Source organism: Octopus sinensis, linkage group LG8 (assembly GCF_006345805.1).
Source record: "Octopus sinensis linkage group LG8, ASM634580v1, whole genome shotgun sequence".
Classification (NCBI taxonomy): domain Eukaryota; kingdom Metazoa; phylum Mollusca; class Cephalopoda; order Octopoda; family Octopodidae; genus Octopus; species Octopus sinensis.
The window spans coordinates 26115587-26133052 of NC_043004.1; the positions used below are offsets into that span (position 1 = coordinate 26115587).

The window sequence follows — 17466 nt, forward strand, 5'->3', positions numbered from 1 at the left end:
TTGGATTCATTAATATCCATGTGTTTGTAGATGTGTTCTATTAATTCGTTATTTTTTGTGATCATGATAATTTGGTGGAATGTAGTCCATCTGTTGTGTATGTTTTGTTTGTGATGGTTGTGGAAGTAGGGGCGAGAATGAAGTTATTGTTGCCTGTGTGTGTGTGTAGGTGAGTTTATGCATGGTGTTCTGTTGTTACTGTTCGTTTCTTCCTCCATTTTCTTGTACCTGCCTGTTTTTTTGATTATCGTTTGTGCTCTCCCGTCTTTTTGTTCCTTTTCGCGTAACTGTTTGCCATGCTTATCCCTCCTTATTTCCGTCGTTTTCGTTGTGCCAATAGGGGAGGGGTATTTCTTCCACAGGTGTTTGTTTTACTGTTGACGTTGTTAATGGTGTTGTCATTATTTTTGGTGGGGAGTTCCCTGTCGCTGCCGTTGTTGTTGCTGTTTGTGATGTGGTTGGTGCTGCTGCTGGTGTGCATTCTGCTTGATGTTGTGCAGTTGTTTCCACTCCAGTCGTTGTTGTAGCTGCAGCTGCTGCCGGCGCTATATTGATTTTTGTGGATGCTGTTGCGTCCAGTTGTCTCTGTTGGCACTATTGTTGCTGCTTCTGCTGCCCATGTTGTGGTATCTGTTGTTGTTGTGGTTGTAGTGGTGTTAATGGTTGCTGCGGCTCATCCCCCCTTCCCTTCTTTCCTTCGGACAATAAACTCTGATGTGATCTGAATCACCACAGAAGTAACATCGCGGCCTTCTTCCTTCCACGATCATCTGCAGATGCCTCCAGGGATTTCTATTAGGTCGGACATTTTCTCTACAGATTCTAGTTTTACTTGCAGTAGAATTTCCAACCCTACTTCTTTGAGATTTTTTGATTTCTAGGAAGCTTTCACTACCCGCCAGAAATCGATTTCTGGTGGAACGTTACTTATTTTTATTCGGATCACTCTCTGTCCCAGATAGATGGAAATTAAAGTGAACTCCTCCGTTTTTAATTGGACGGTTTAGTGTTTTTCTGCTAGTGATTCCGACTGGAATACGATTTTCATGTAGTCGAACTTTGGGGTGTGGCAGACAAAGCAGACAACTCCCATATATTTTTCAGACAGAGCTCGACTTGGTCTGATGGTATTTTTTCCAGTCTTCTTTTCATGGACAGACATCTGTACATGATTGTTTTTTTTTACGGTTGTCTCTAGCAGGTTTTGAGGCGCATTTAGTGTAGCCTTTCGTTCTTCACGTCTTATAACCCTCTCAGCTTCCTTTAGATGTTCTTCCTTATCCTTTAAAGACTCAATTTAAAACTTTTCTGTAACTTTTGCAAAAGAAACGCTATTTCTATTTGAACCTTCTCTTTATTTGTTCGAAATTTTACTGATTTGTGTGGTGGTCGTAGTTGTAGTAGTGATGGCGGTAGTGATATTTTCCTTGCACAACTGGCTGCTGTTAGTTATATTTCGTGCTTCCTTGATCGTATACTCATTACTCCCGATATTTCCACTGTAGTTGTTGTTGTTGTTGTCATTGCTGTTGCCACTCCTGCTGCTACTACCACTATCTGTTTCTTTATTACCCACAGGGGGCCAAACATAGAGGGGACAAACAAGGACAGACAAAAGTATTAAGTCGATTACATCGACCCCAGTGCGTAACTGGTACTTAATTTATCGACCCCGAAAGGATGAAAGGCAAAGTCGACCTCGGCGGAATTTGAACTCAGAACGTAGCGGCGGACGAAATACGGCTACGCATTTCGCCCGGCGTGCTAACGTTTCTGCCAACTCGCCGCTACTACCACTATCATTTATATCTAGAGTGAGTTGGGGCGAGTGACGGCAGAAGATAATTTCATGTTCTACATCTCCTCCCTCTTCCCTCTCCTTGAGAAAGACGACGACACCATATTAAATTTTGCAAATTTTGTAAGGAAATTTTTCTTTTCGAGTGACATTTGCCCCGCAGGGCAAAAAAACCCACCGTTAATCAGACCAATATTGTCTAGATTAACTTAGTCACAAGTTATAACAATAAAATGTAACAATAACAATCTTTTTAGAGGTAAACAAGGCACACACTTACGGAGCTCCGAAATACACGTCCAGCTCTGGCAACAATGATGATGATGATGAAAATGATGATGATGACGATGATGATGATAATAATAATAATAATAATAATAATAATAATAATAATAATAATAAAACATATTTATTAGTTTACGAAAATTGTCCCTTTGAAGAAAAACTTCGGAAGAGAATATTTTGTGAATACTACTTTTATTGAATTCAGTATTTCCATTAAAGCCAAAACTATTTATTTACAAAGGGAAAAAATCATATATTTTAGACATGTGAGTTGCTATTAGACTGACTTGAGAGGAAATATGACGGAAACGCTGAAACAGTAAATCTGTATCGATTTTGGCTTGCTTATTTAATATTTGTAAATCGCTTGTATTTTGGCCTTATCTAACATTTGTTTATCCTGGTCTATGTTGACTTTCTTATCTGATATTGGTTTAATTCTTTATGGACATAATTATAAAATGATATTTTGCTCTCAGTTAGTAGTTTTTTCTTCTTTGCATGTCTTATAGATGTCTCATGACCTGTCAGCCAGTATCAGGTAAAATATCTGCTGTGAGTACAAATATCTAATGTGGCTGTCCATAAAGTATCGGCAGTTTGTTCTTTAAAATCTCTCCTTGCCTACATAAGAAATGTTATTTAGCTGTCATACACAATGGGATGAATATGTAAAACTATAATATATCATGGGTAATATTGTATGTGACAACTAAAAGTATAAAGTTTGTACCAACTAACTCACTGGTGTATGGAATCTCTTCTAATTGTAGAAAACCTGGTAGTACTTAGGCGACGTAAGCCATAACTGCTCCACAATATTACATGAAATGGCAACTAACTGCTGCATTGCTGCCGATAATTCTACTCTTTGGAGTTTCAATTCGATAATTCCCTTCTGTGGCGTTACAATTTCGTAATTCCACTCTTTGGCGCTTCAATTTGATGATTCCACTCTTTGGCGTTACAATTTGAAACTTTTTGTGATAATTTGTCCAAATGATTTCTTTCAGATTAGTTCTTTGTTCATTGTTCATTGTTCCACTCCTAAAGTTGCTCAGAGAACACACTAACTCTTGAAAAATTACACTTATTCAGCAGCTACACACCCATACATATATGCACATACCTCACATATATGCACATATATATATATATGTATACACCACACGCACACACAGCATACAAACACTCACACTCATCAGGCGACACAAAGGCGTATGCGCACTGAAATCGTTTTTTCACCTCCTTTACACTTTTACACAAAGGTGAATACATACTATGCTTATATTCCTATTTTCTCTTTTCATTTTCATGGACATATAACGCAAATCATGTTTGTAAATTATATTGCTGGGAATCACTCACAATATAGCACCTGAACGAGGCCGCATTACTTAATTGATTCTCTAACATAATTTCTTACTGACACAAATTCTATAGGACCTTTGCTCATTATGTAAAATAATTATAATTTCTCATCTCAGCTAAAATTCTCTTTTCCCACAGAACTTTATTCTCCTACTACCTCCACTCCCTTACCTCGACGCTTAATTTTCTAACGTCTCTCTGTCCATTGCTCCTTGCGCACACATCCCGTGAGGTTGAATGACAACACTATTTATTCAACCAGCTATTTACTTTATCTTTTTTATACCTGGTTATTGTCAACGTGTATCTTCATCACATCTCACCTCTTAATCCCACCTTCTGTTTCACTATTTCCTTCCGCTTCATCCAACTTATACTCCTTTCTCTTCTCTTTAAACGTCTCCATTTGTGAACACTACCAGACAACTCGCATTTACCTCTCTACTCTTGAAAAAGGAAAGCTAACTTACTTTAATTATTCCATCTGGATTTATCGCTGATTGCACACCTATGACACCATGTACAAATTACTTGCGAATATGGTTATTACTCAAGTTATGGCCAGCTTGAAATATCTGTTGAGATAATACTTTACACAAATTTTTCCATAGTTTATAATCTATATTTTGTGTTCCAGGTAAATATATGTCACAAGCCTAGCTGTATTTATTTAACTTGCTACCTCAATAGACATACACTCATGGAATCTATAATAATTGGATGCATACTTTGCTTTTCTTGTCTCTCTCACTCTCTCTCTCTCAATATCCTTTTCTTTCTCGGTTTATTCTCCTCTTTCACACACACATATGTAGGCACAAAATCGCATGCGTACTCTATCTATGTTTTCCTTACCTTTGTTCAGTTTATGTTGCTTCTTCCCCCATTTTTCTCTGTCACTTATGTCAACCCGCAACTGCTATTAAAAACTGCAATGATTTATCCATTTCACCCTCTTCTCTCTCTCTCTTCCTCTATTTAACTTTCTCTCCCACTCACTTACCCTCTATATCCTTACACTCTCTCTCACCTACTCTCATTCATCATCATCTAATGTCAGCAAGGTCCTCGAGTAAGTACGGTATCATCAATGGCGATGTCGCTTCGATAAGATTCTCCGACCACACCGGCAATAATCAACTGTAACAAAGAAGAAAAACAAGCTACAACAGTAAGTACAGAGTTAAATTATTGCAAACTTGTACATATTGTTAATGTGAGGCAATATTTTCTCAACATTGAAGAAAGCAAAAAATTCAAAACCAACGTAATTTTATTGAAGTGGAGAGAGAAACTATTGGGTCACCAGAAAAGAAATCGATATAACGGGTTTTGTGCAAAAATCGAAAATGCCCAGTCACAGTGACAATGATAATAAAGATGTCTATCATTGGTACAAGGTCAGACATTTTGGAAGATCTATGTCAGTGCATTGCAGCCTTTTTTTCACTTGCGGTACACTTATATTCCTTTTAAAATTCGGCAGCACACCTGAACTAAAAATATGACTAAAAGTGTCGGGAAATAAAAAAAAAAATTATATTCAGGGTACATTGCGGCACACCTAGCATCGTCTAGTGGCACACCAGTGTAATGCGGCATGCCGGTTGCGGAGCACTCGTCTACATATTCAATTAAATTCACTCTTGTATTTGATTAGCACTTCACCCCGACGGGATTTGAATTCAAACCGTAAATATAGGTAACTATATATCACCAGGATGAAAAGTAAAGTGGGAGCCAATAGACTTTGTATTGAGAACTACAACCATCACCACTGCCACTTCCACCAATACTGCTGCTACTGCTGCTGCTGCTACTACTACTGCTACTACTACTACTACTACTACTACTACTACTACTACTACTACTACTACTACTACTACTACTACTACTCTGACAATAACCACACACACACATACAAACATTGTGTTTCATGCCTGAAGGTCGCAGTGACGTGAAATTTTAGTCGTGAGATAAACATTCAGTTTCAATACACCGTATACTCCAAACATGTATTGACCACTCCCTTTGATTTCGTATAATTTAACGTTCATGTGTGTACAAGTGCTTGTTCGTCTGTCTCGTATGTATTTGTGTGTGTGTGTGTAGGTAAACTGTGCTTAATGCAGCTATTTTCCAGATAAAGAGAACTCAACTGGCATTCCGTCGGTTACGACGCAAAGGTTCCAGTTAATTCGATCAACGGAACAGCCTGCTCGTGAGATTAACGTGAAAGTGGCTGGACACTCCACAGACACGCGTATCATTAACCTATTACTCAGGAGGATACATAATTTGACATGGTTAGCTCTTTGAAACACAGGTACAACTCATTTTTGCCAGTGAACAGATGGTTAATATAGGGGCATGGCTACTGAATATGAAGTAAGTCATTTCAAAATAATCAACTTTTGAAACTGGCGACCAATACGAAGTGCCGATATTTCAATGTAGAGATAATAACCTACACCATAATTCAACGTGAAATAAAGTGTCATACGCAAGGGCATAACGTGTCGCCGTGAATCGAACTCATGATCTTAAGATTGTGAGTCGCATATCCTAACCATTAAGCCACGCGCCTTCACTGAAAGGGAACTCAGTACGATTGAGATAACTGGTTAGTTAAACTGGGCATTAATCTTACTCCGGTCGGGAATTTTTGGTCTGGTTAGACTGAAATGAAACCACTGATCATTGTTAGGCAATTAATATGTTACGAGCGCGCGTGCACACACACACACACACACACCACACACACACACACACACACACACACACACACACACACACGCACACACACACACACGCGCGCACACTCACATTCACACATTCACATACATGCACTCTCACACACGCATACATACTTACTTTTACACAAACGTACACACGTACATACACGCACACACGAGCACATACGAATATAACTACTGAAGTGTTCCTGTGTAATAATAGTTTTTTCACAATCATAGCAATTTAAAGTAGAAAATGTGATATTTAGCAAAACAATAAAATGAAGGTTTACTCGCTGACTAAAGAAACGAATTAGTCAATAATATTTCCAAGATTCCTTCTATTCAGTTTGTGTAAGACCGACTGTTTAAAGATTGAGTCCTCACACATCATTTCAATTGTACACATCTCAAAACTGCTGCCTAAGTGTCTCTCTCCCGAAATATCATTGAACAAGATACACTGCATGTTATTATAGTATGTGCCCATCGGTATATTAATGATGTTTACGTTTATTTGTATATACATACATACTTAACATGCATGCATGCGTGTATGTATGTATGTATGTATGTATGTATGTATGTATGTATGTATGTATGTATGTATGTATGTATGTATGTATTTATGTATGTATGTATGTATGTACGTACGTACGTACGTATGTATGTATGTATGTATGTATGTATGTATGTATGTGTGTGTGTGTGCATGTGTGTGTGCATGTATGTATGTATGTATGCATGTATGTATGTATGTATGTATGTATGTATGTATGTATGTGTGTGTGTGTGCATGTGTGTGTGCATGTATGTATGTATGCATGTATGTATGTATGTATGTATGTATTTATGTATGTATTATGTATATATGTATGTATGTGTGTGTGTGCATGTGTGTGTGCATGTATGTATGTATGTATGCATGTATGTATGTATGTATGTATGTATGTATGTATGTATGTATTTATGTATGTATGTATGTATGTACGTACGTACGTATTTACGTACGTACGTATGTATGTATGTATGTATGTATGTATGTATGTATGTGTGTGTGTGTGCATGTGTGTGTGCATGTATGTATGTATGCATGTATGTATGTATGTATGTATGTATGTATGTATGTATGTATGTATGTAAGTATGTATGTATGTTTGTATGTATGCATGTATGTATGTATGTATCTAGCTGGCTAGCTATTTATGTAAACAATGAAAGCAATGAATATAAGGCAGAAAACAGCAAGGGAGGAACAAGTTTTTAACAAATATTGTAATACAAGTTTAACGTTCAAAAAGGAAAAGAGCCTTGAAGTTTCGGACGCTAGTCTTTCACCAAAAGAAAGATAGTGAAAAGAAATAATGAAAGAGAGCGAATGAGAAAACGTCTTTAGGAGAAAAATCGGGAGTCAGGGGCTAAGTGGGAAAACGGTTCCATAGGGTTGTTATGGAAGAAGAGTGGGTAGGGGATGCACATGTAGTAGTGTGTCCGTGTATTGAAACCTATCTATCTATCTATCTATCTATCTATCTATCTATCTATCTATCTATCTATCTATCTATCTATCTATCTATCTATCTATCTATCTACCTACTTACCTACGTACCTATCTATCTATCTATCTATCTATCTATCTATCTATCTATCTATCTATCTATCTATCTATCTATCTATCTATCTATCTATCTATCTATGTCTGTCTGTCTGTCTGTCTGTCTGTCTGTATGTCTATATTATTACCAACGATGCAGTTATCACTTGATCCGCGAGAAATAGTAGCTAATTTGCCTCCAAGCACATCCTACTATACTAAATATGGAAGGGACACATCAGATACACAATGCCTTAAAAAGACGGGATAGATTATGGCTAGAATACATTTAATCTAATGTCATACAGTTACACAGAACAAAACGCCAGTGAAAAACATTTGTTTTAATTGAAAAGTATTGGAAGGAGTAAAAACGTATGAATATTTTATATAAAAAGGAGAAAGAAATTACCTGTGATGATTCTGAAACTGAGAAACCAATTCGAGTAATGTTCCAGTAGGGTCCAATGTTGCCACTTCTAATCCATAAAATTGTTTCCCTGTTGTGGTTCCGTAAACTGACGGTTAACATAGATACATGGCTTCCGAACATAAAATAAGCCATTTCAAAGCAATAACCTCCCGTTACTGGCGGTAAAACCGGTGACATAATCCTCGCGACATCTCCACCAATACGAGGTGCCGATGTTTCAATGTAGAGATAATAACCTATAGCATAAACCAATGTATTATATGTTAGATAAAAAAAAATAGAAGGATAGAGAACAAGAATAGTTACTGTAACAGGCAAGTGAGTGATTGATGATCAGGCTGGAAGTGTATTAGAAAAACAAAACGAACATCAGACGAAGTGAAGATCAGTTAGAGAGGACTTCGTTGGAGAGGAATTGAGAGAATAGGTTTTAAGGGACTGTACTCACATATGCATACACGCGCATATATAAAACCATTTTAAGGTAAAGGAATTGAATATAAGTTGGTCTAGAGAAAATAGAGGATGGGTCCTCAAGATGGGTTACACACACACACACACACGCATGCGCACACGCATACATGCACATACATGCACACGCACACGCGAGCTCATCACACATACGCATGTATCTGTTGGCTTAAAATTTTGATACAAGGTCAGCAATTTCAGGTGAGTGGGTAAGTCGATTGTACCGACTTCAGTGCTCATCCCTGATAGGATGAAAGGTGAAGTCGACCTCGGTAGCATTTGAACTCAGAACGTCAGCGCGGTAACCATTCTGTAAACTCGCCTTAGATAGATATAAGCATACATGTATTCATATATACACATCGTTTTACGAAAAACAAATTAGATTACAACATTAATTAGATTATAAGATAACTAATAATGAAAATCAAATACTAAAGAATTAAATGTTAGTAATACACATACATATAATAAAAAATGGTTGTAACGGTAAACTTTTTATCGTCGTACAATAACGCACACATGCATAAAATAATAAATCATTATGATTTGATATTTTTTTCTGAAACGCTTACACACATGAACATGAATTCAAATTAGTTTAACCGATGTGCATAGATATTTATAACGTTCGTATGTAATATATAATAATAATAATAATAATAATAATAATAATAATAATAATAATAATATAATAAAAATATGAGGGAATATTATTCCAAACTTACAGGGAAAAATTCAATTTAGAAATACTAAATCAAATTTTACAAAATACAATATATATATATAAATTAGAAAAAAATACCTTTTATCAATTCAATAATGAAAAATTAAATTTACCATCTAGAAAATTACATATTATAGAAAGATTAAATATAAGATTAAAAATATCATCGTTATATTTTTTGATCGTATGTTTAATCTTTCTATAATATGTAATAATTCTAAATGGTGTAATTTAATTTTTCATTATTGAATTGATAAAAGGTGTTTTTTCCTAATTTATATATATATATATATATATATATATATATATATATATAACAGATATATGTTACAAAAAGAAAATAGAAACTACACGTAGTAATATAAGGGGAAAGTAAGAAAAATAAACGAAAATGCATATTGTAAATCAAAAAAGTAAAGGCTTTTTATGAAAAGTAACGAAAGATAAATACAATTTGATGAACTGAGGTAGGAATAAAAGTAACATAAATCATTATTGTGATTTGCTAAAGAGATTCAAGCATACCGATTTCGTAAGTTACTAATCATTGCTTTGAATACAACTATTCATTGCTTTGAATGCACACCGATTAATGAACAGTGTCAGGTCTAATAGTCCCTGAGAAAAAAGATTATTTGTAAGGGAGGTAAGTAGTTCTGGATTTGGTGCAATTAGGTTAGATATTGAGTCGTAAAGAGAATGGTGTAAGGTATGTATGGGGGTTAGTGGTATTAATTGAAAGGTTAGTAGTGTTCTGTATTATGTTATGTGTTCATATTTAGTTGGGGAAGATATTTATTGATGAAAGTTGCCTCTTTATTCATTCTTTGTTGCATTGAGGTGTTCTGTGAACATTTATAGAAGGGGAAAATTAGGAAATTAGGATTAAAATTCCTAGCACACCTTTCTATGTGTTCACTAACCTGTAACTGTCTGTATTGTGGGTGGCGGATGTGTTCTTTGTGGAGAGTGGTTCATTGACGGAGTGATATTCCTGTTTGGCCAATATAGTTGTTACCACATCCTAAGTACGTCATGGCATAGATTAAATTTTCCGAGGTACAGGTGTAATTTGATTTGATCTTAAATATTTCACCTTGTTTAAAGTGGAATTCTGAACTCTCCAAAAGGTGGGGGCATGTTCCACAGTTAGGTCGACCACATTTTTTCACTTTTGGCTCTGTTGTTAATGGATATAGTCTTGCGCTAGTTAATATTTTTTTCAGTGATTTCGGTTGCATTTTGCTTTTGATAATTTTGTATGAATTTAAAATTTTGTTCAATGTTTTATCTCCTGTTTCTAGGGTTATGTGTTGAAATGTGCGGAAGTATTTTTAAGTCTGGTTTAGTATTTCGGCTGGCTTCCTTTAATGTTCGTATATCTATTTCCTTAGCTCATTTAATGCCATCATTTATTAATGATATTGGGTAATGTCTTTTAATTAGTATTGATCTAAGTTAAAGGAGTCTTTGTTCACGAGTATAGATGTTTGAAACTATGATACAGATTCTTTTCGCTAGATTATAAGGTATATTAATTTTTATGTGTTTGGAGTGGCATAGGTATTGTTTAGAATCTGTGGGTTTATAAAAGATGTCTGTTTCGATGTGGTTTTTAACTATTTTAATTAGGCTGTCAAGAAAAGGGAGTTGTTTACTGTTGTGTTCCATGGTGAATTGTATGTTGATATTAATATTGTTAAGCATTATTTTAAAATCGAGTAGTTTGTTCATGCTGTCTTTCCAAAGTATGGAGCAATCATCCAAATACCTCTTTCAGTTCTCCTTTAAATAGCAATGAAATGAGGCGCCATATTTTCTAGTGATGATTGGTATAACTTATATATATATATATATATATATATGTGTGTGTGTGTGTGTGTGTGTGTAATGTATACATACACACATACACACACACACACACACACACACACACACACACACACACACACACATATATATATATATATATATATATATATATATATATATCAGAGTTAGCAGTTAGACAACTATCTGAAGGATAATAAATATCCAATATACTATTGGGTTGTCCGGAAAGTTCGTGCCGATTTATAGTAGCATATCTTTCGACTTATTTTAGAACATGGTTGAGTCCATAAAATAGGATTTGACTACACCTCCATTTAAAGCACAGTTTAAGCTATCTTTTCGTGGAAGAAGGTTTATGTTCCTATAACCTGTGTTAATTCTGTAACCCTTTAAAATGGAAGATAAGAAAGTTCATTTTCGGCACTTGATGCTTTGGGAACCAGACAAAAATTGCTGCAACTCGGCTGGGATGTGTTACCCCACCCTCCATATTCACCAGATATTGCTCCTTCGGATTTCCACTTATTCAGGTCTCTGCAGAATAGTCTTAATGGTAAAAATTTCAATTCCTTGGATGACGTAAAAAGATACTTTGAAGAATTCTTTGTCATGAAGCCACCTCAATTCTAAGAAGAGGGTATTTTCAAGTTAAAGGAAAGATGGAGACACATTGTGCAACAAAATGGTTCATATTTGGTTGATTAAAAATGTAATGGCAAGTATTTATTGACCTTTTTCTTTCCTTTAAAAATCGGCACGAATTTTCCGAACAGCCCAATACTAGAGGGATACCTATTTCTATTCAAAGGCTTACTGTTGCAAGGCAATAGTACAATTGAATAGTAAGTACAAGTGGAGGTAAACAAAAGTTTATCCAGAATTTATAATAAGGCAAGGAAATGGAGAAGAGATTCACTTGAGAAACATTAGTAAGGTTTATTTACTATAATCATAAAAATAAATAGGTAAGCAGGAGTGGCAAGTAGCTTGCTTTCCAACCACATTGGTTCCGGGTTCAGTCCCACTGCGTGGCAACTTGGGCAAGTGTCTTCTACTATAGCCTCGGGCCGACCAAAGCCTTGTAAGTGGATTTGGTAGACGGAAACTGACAGAAGACCGTCATATATATGTATATATATATATGTATGTGTGTGTAGCTGTGTTTGTCCCCGCAACATCGCTCGGCAACCGATGCTGGTGTGTTTACGTCCCCGTAACTTAGCGGTTCGGCAAAAGAGACCGATAGAATTAGTACTAGGCTTACAAAGAATAAGTCCTGGGGTCGATTTGATTCGACTAAAGGCGGTGCTCCAGCGTGGCCGCAGTCAAATGACTGAAACAAGTAAAGAGAGTAAATAAATACAACTCCACTCTTACGGCTGTTTCTACTTTGGGGATCCAGTATGCTACAGTTGGCAAATCAAACAAAGATTGAACTCCAAAGCTTCATCAGAGAGTCAGTAAGTTTATAATGGTAAAGATACAAGGTAAAAAAAAAGATAAAAAAAGTAAAAGAAGTAAAGCCCCAAAGTCGAAACAGCTGTAAGAGTGGAGTTGTATTTATTTACTTATTTATTCTTATGATTACAGTAAATAAATCTTACTGATGTTTGTCAATTGAATCTCTCCTCCATTTTCTTCCTTGCCTTATATATGTATATATAAATATATATATAATTTCTTTTATGAGTTTCAGCTAGAAGCTGAGGCCATGCTGGTGCACCACCTTTACAGCATCAGGGCGATTTTCCCAGTATTGTTTCTGGTGAAGTAGCGATTTGGGCATTGCCGCCTTTCTTTGTGCCTCTTGTTGCGATGTGGGTTCATCTGGTATTGCAGATAAAAAAATGTCTAGACGTTTTTTGAAGACTTACATGTCTACACCTTGCAGATCCATGATGTTCTGTGGTAGGGCATTACAAAGTTGTGGTCCCTTGAATTCCAAGCTATCACGATATTGGGTTCGTATCCTCGATGGAGAAGATGGGACCTTTGGTACTATGCAGTGCCGTCCAGTTCAGGGATTGTTGTAGATTTCAATTCCGAAATTTGGAGCTAGACCCTCCATTATTTTCCATTTGAATAACACTGCATATCTCTCACGTCTTCTTTCCAGGGTGTAGAATCCCAGTTCCTTCAACCTCTCCCAGTAGCCAATTTTCTTTGTGTAGTGGCGTTGGATCACCTCTAGTTCTGCAATTAGTTTTACACTCTGGGGAGGCCACACTTGGGAGCAGTAGTCCAGACGACTGAGGACGAAAGTTCTCCAAAGCAGAAATTTGGTGTTACACGATCGTAAAGTTGTCTAACATCCATTCTTCGGTTACGAGGGTTTTATGAGAAGGTACTGAGTCTTGGTAAAACAGGTAAGGCGTTAATGATCTATCCAGGGCTTAACAACTCTCTCCAAATCCTCAAGTATCCAGCAACATTTATTATAAGATCCCGTGGGAAAATGAGGTAGTATGACGTATCCTTCTTTACTCATCATTCCTAAGGCCATTGCAGTTGCTGGATCTTAGTGTGCATTACTTTGTGGACATCAGAAGGAGCTGCACATAATCATTTGTCGTTTCTCCGGTTAAAATTTTGGTCTTCGTCGAAGCTTTTCTTCTCATGCCAAGTTTGTGAAAAGTTTTATCTTGGTAGGTAACCGCTTGGTACAGATCAAACAGTTTTCCTGTATCTTTGCAGGCAGGAATTGGTCTCTTCTCAATGCATGCAACTTGTATCGAATGTCCTTGTGCACCAAAGTCTTGACAGTCTACTCCAGTATCTGATGTTCTCTAACGATGGCCCGCATTGATTTTGCTTTTGGATCATCAGCATTACTGTTTTGAACCCGCTAAATGAATGGCGATGTCCTCAAGCATTTAGAATTATTTTTTCTTACTTCTATACAGTTGAAATATTCACGCCAGAGAATTTCAGTTCCATCGGAACTTAGTATACGTAAGATCTTGCAACATTTAGAAAATTTTTAAGTTCTAAATCACTGTGCTCCGTACATATGCCAACAATGACTGCCTGTTTTTCATTTCTTGTATTAGCATTTTATCTGCCTAGGGGGCCTGAAAGAAATAAAACCTTTTAATTGGTTTAAAGGCAGTAATATTCTGATAATCAAACGTCCTCAATCACACGCACACACACACGCGCGTGCATACATATACACTCATATATGTAGTTGTCCGTTGCTTTACAGGGAAAATTAGTTCCGCGATTCATTGCGTTGGTCATTAAAACGCAGGGAATTACGTTTTAATGACATTATTTAAAAAAACCCCACTTATTTACTTATTTATTTTGAAATAGGAATTTTACAAATGCGTTTATTGTGTGAGGATATAGCATGTGGATCTGCCATGTCACGTGATTTCGATGTACCGTGTCCTTTCACATGATTTCGACATACCCCGTCTTTTCATGTGATTTCAACGTACCCTTTCTTATTAGTCACATACCAGCAAAATCTTACTGCCAGCGATATATGGAATTACAGTGACTATTCAAGTACTGACGCCAGCGATATAAATGTGGGTACTTTTATGCACCATGTGCCTATATGCGAGGTCCTCTCAAGATAAATAACATAGTATTCAGCGTTCTAATAATGCATCCACATTAAGGTGGATCTTATGTATGTATGTATGTATGTATGTATGTATGTTGTATGTATGTATGTATGTATGTATGTATGTATGTATGTATGTATGCATGTATATATGTATGTATGTATGTACAAATACACATATTATGTATGTATGTACACGTATAGGAGGGTTACTGTCGTAATATTGAGTAGGTGGAGGATGCGGCCTGGCTTAAGAAGAAGGACGACTGCAACCATATCAACGTGGCGGAGCTGGATGCCGTGCTGAAAGGGCTGAACCTGGCCCTGAGGTGGGGGCTGCATACCATCAAGATCCGGACCGATTCGGCCACTGTACTTAGGTGGGTGGGATCAGTGATTACAGGCGAGCGGAGGGTGTGAACCAAAGGGTTTTGCAGAGATGCTGATAAAACACCGTCTGGAAATTCTGGGCGAGCTAGCTGACGAGTTTGACCTGAGGCTGAGTGTGGTTTTTGGGCCCTCAGAGAGAAATAGAGCGGACGTTCTGATCAGTGTAAAGAAAGCCTGGTTCAAGGTGCCAGAGGATCTGGAGCAGCGAGTGGATGCGGTGCGTCGACTGAGTGACTTGCAACTGAGAAGATTGCATACCATGCATCACATGGGGGTGGACAGGACCCTGTTCTTAGTCAGGAAAGTTGACTCTGACGTGACCAGGCAGAGTGTGCAAAGAGTAGTTGGGAGCTGCGACAGGTGCCTGTCCATTGACCCCGTTCCGGGTGTGCATGAGGCAGGAAGCATTCCAGTGGAACACAACTGAAAACAACTGGCAGTGGACGTGACGCACTACCGGCAGGGGACATACCTATTTCTTTACTACCCACAAGGGGCTAAACACAGAGGGGACAAACAAGGACAGACATAGGTATTAAGTCGATTACATCGACCTCAGTGCGTAACTGGTACTAAATTTATCGACCCCGAAAGGATGAAAGGCAAAGTCGACCTCGGCGGAATTTGAACTCACAACGTAACGCAGACGAAATACCGCTAAGCATTTCGCCCGGCGTGCTAACCTTTCTGCCAGCTCGCAGGGGACATACCTCTCGATGGTCAACTGCGGACCGGGACGGTTGGCCATATGGAGGGAGATAAAGACGGGAAGCGGGGAGGAAATTACAAGAATATTGAATGAGGTATTCCTAGAACGAGGGCCTGTGGATGAGCTGCTTGTGGACAATGTCATTGCGTTTAGCTCGGAGGTGCTGGGGAAAATGCTTGACAAGTGGCATGTCAGCCGTTTCTTCAGGGCGGCATACCGACCAAGTAGTAATGGGGTTGTGGAGAGGTATCATCGTACCATGAAGACCATAGCAGAGAGGGGTCACATCTCACCAGTCGAGGCCGTTTTTTGTATAATATGTCGCCCAGGACGGGACAGGCTGTGTCACACAGGGCGATATTCAAGTACGAGTGGAGGCATCCATATATTGCATCGCTGCGTCCCGCAGAAGAGAAGTAGCATGCCTTTGTGCAGGTCGGAAAGAAGTCTGGGTTAAGTCCCCAAATGCGCGGTGCACATCTCAGTGGGAAAGGGGACAATAACCTCTGTGGATTCGAGGAACAACGTATCCGTAGATGGCATGCCACAACATGGTTTAGATGTACGCAGGGTCATCACTGCTTTAAGGATGGAGCCAACAGTAATAGACAAGAGAACGAAGCCGACAGGAACATGCTAGGATCTGAGGCCAGTCCGGAAGTCCCACGGCGGTCACAGAGGAGCGGTGCCTTCCTCGCTGGCTGGCTGATTATGAGACAAGTTAAGGCGTTAAGACAAATTAAGGTCGGGGTTGAGAAGAGGGCGTGGGCATGTTGGTTGAATAATTTTAGATCGGGGGGGGGGGTTATGGGCCAGGCTGTGTTGTAGGGAAGGATCGGAAGTGAGGGAGTAGGCATGTCATGTGGGAAGTGGGGCCTGTGGATCCCACTGGAAGTGCCGCGGTGGACATGATGCATTCAGTGAAGCACGAGGGGATTCGGCGGTGAACAGCACATCGGAGCAGACGTGTGAGAAGGTAGAGCATCGGATAGTGCACGTGGACGTGGAGTGAACCTTGGAAATCGTGACAGCACGTGGATGTTGAAAGTGACCTTTTCTCCGGACCGACGGGTGAGATTACCGTAATTCTCTCTTCGCTTCTGTCTTTTTCTTTCTTTACATCACAAAACTTTATTATTTAATCCAGAAAATATTGAACAAAGACTAAAAAAAGTTAATTTTAACTTGTGCATTACGGAAGAATTAAAATTGAAGGAAAACGAAAAACGGAATGGGAAACGACAATGTGGTGTTTCTGTATGTGCATGTGTGTGTGTGTGTGTGTGTGTGTGTGTGTGTGTGTGTGTGTGTGTGTGTGTGTGTGTGCGCGCGCGCGTATGTATGTATGTATGTATGTATGTATGTATGTTTAAATCACAACACAACCGTGCTAAAGTAACTGTGTAAAGCAAGTACCGTGTAATCCAAGGGCATCTTTCACTCCCTCTATTTCCATTTATACACACACGCGCATATATATATCATCAATTTATAATGATTCATTTGCTGAAAGGATACACAATCGGAAATTAGTAAGCTTTGTCCC

General features: G+C 38.1%; 1 protein-coding gene across 2 annotated transcripts in view; it reads right to left on the reverse strand.

The window, feature by feature from the left end:
- Window positions 1-2258: 2258 nt before the first annotated feature.
- Window positions 2259-17466, reverse strand: part of LOC115214777 (MAM and LDL-receptor class A domain-containing protein 1-like) — a 154982-nt gene continuing 139774 nt past the window's right edge. For both annotated transcript variants that reach the window (XM_036505293.1, XM_036505292.1), the window contains exons 18-19: window positions 8196-8452; window positions 2259-4594 (exon numbers count right to left, since the gene is read on the reverse strand). In XM_036505293.1, coding sequence (XP_036361186.1) covers window positions 4511-4594; window positions 8196-8452 — 341 coding nt within the window. In that variant the 3' untranslated portion in view covers window positions 2259-4510. The remainder of the gene's footprint in view (window positions 4595-8195; window positions 8453-17466) is intronic.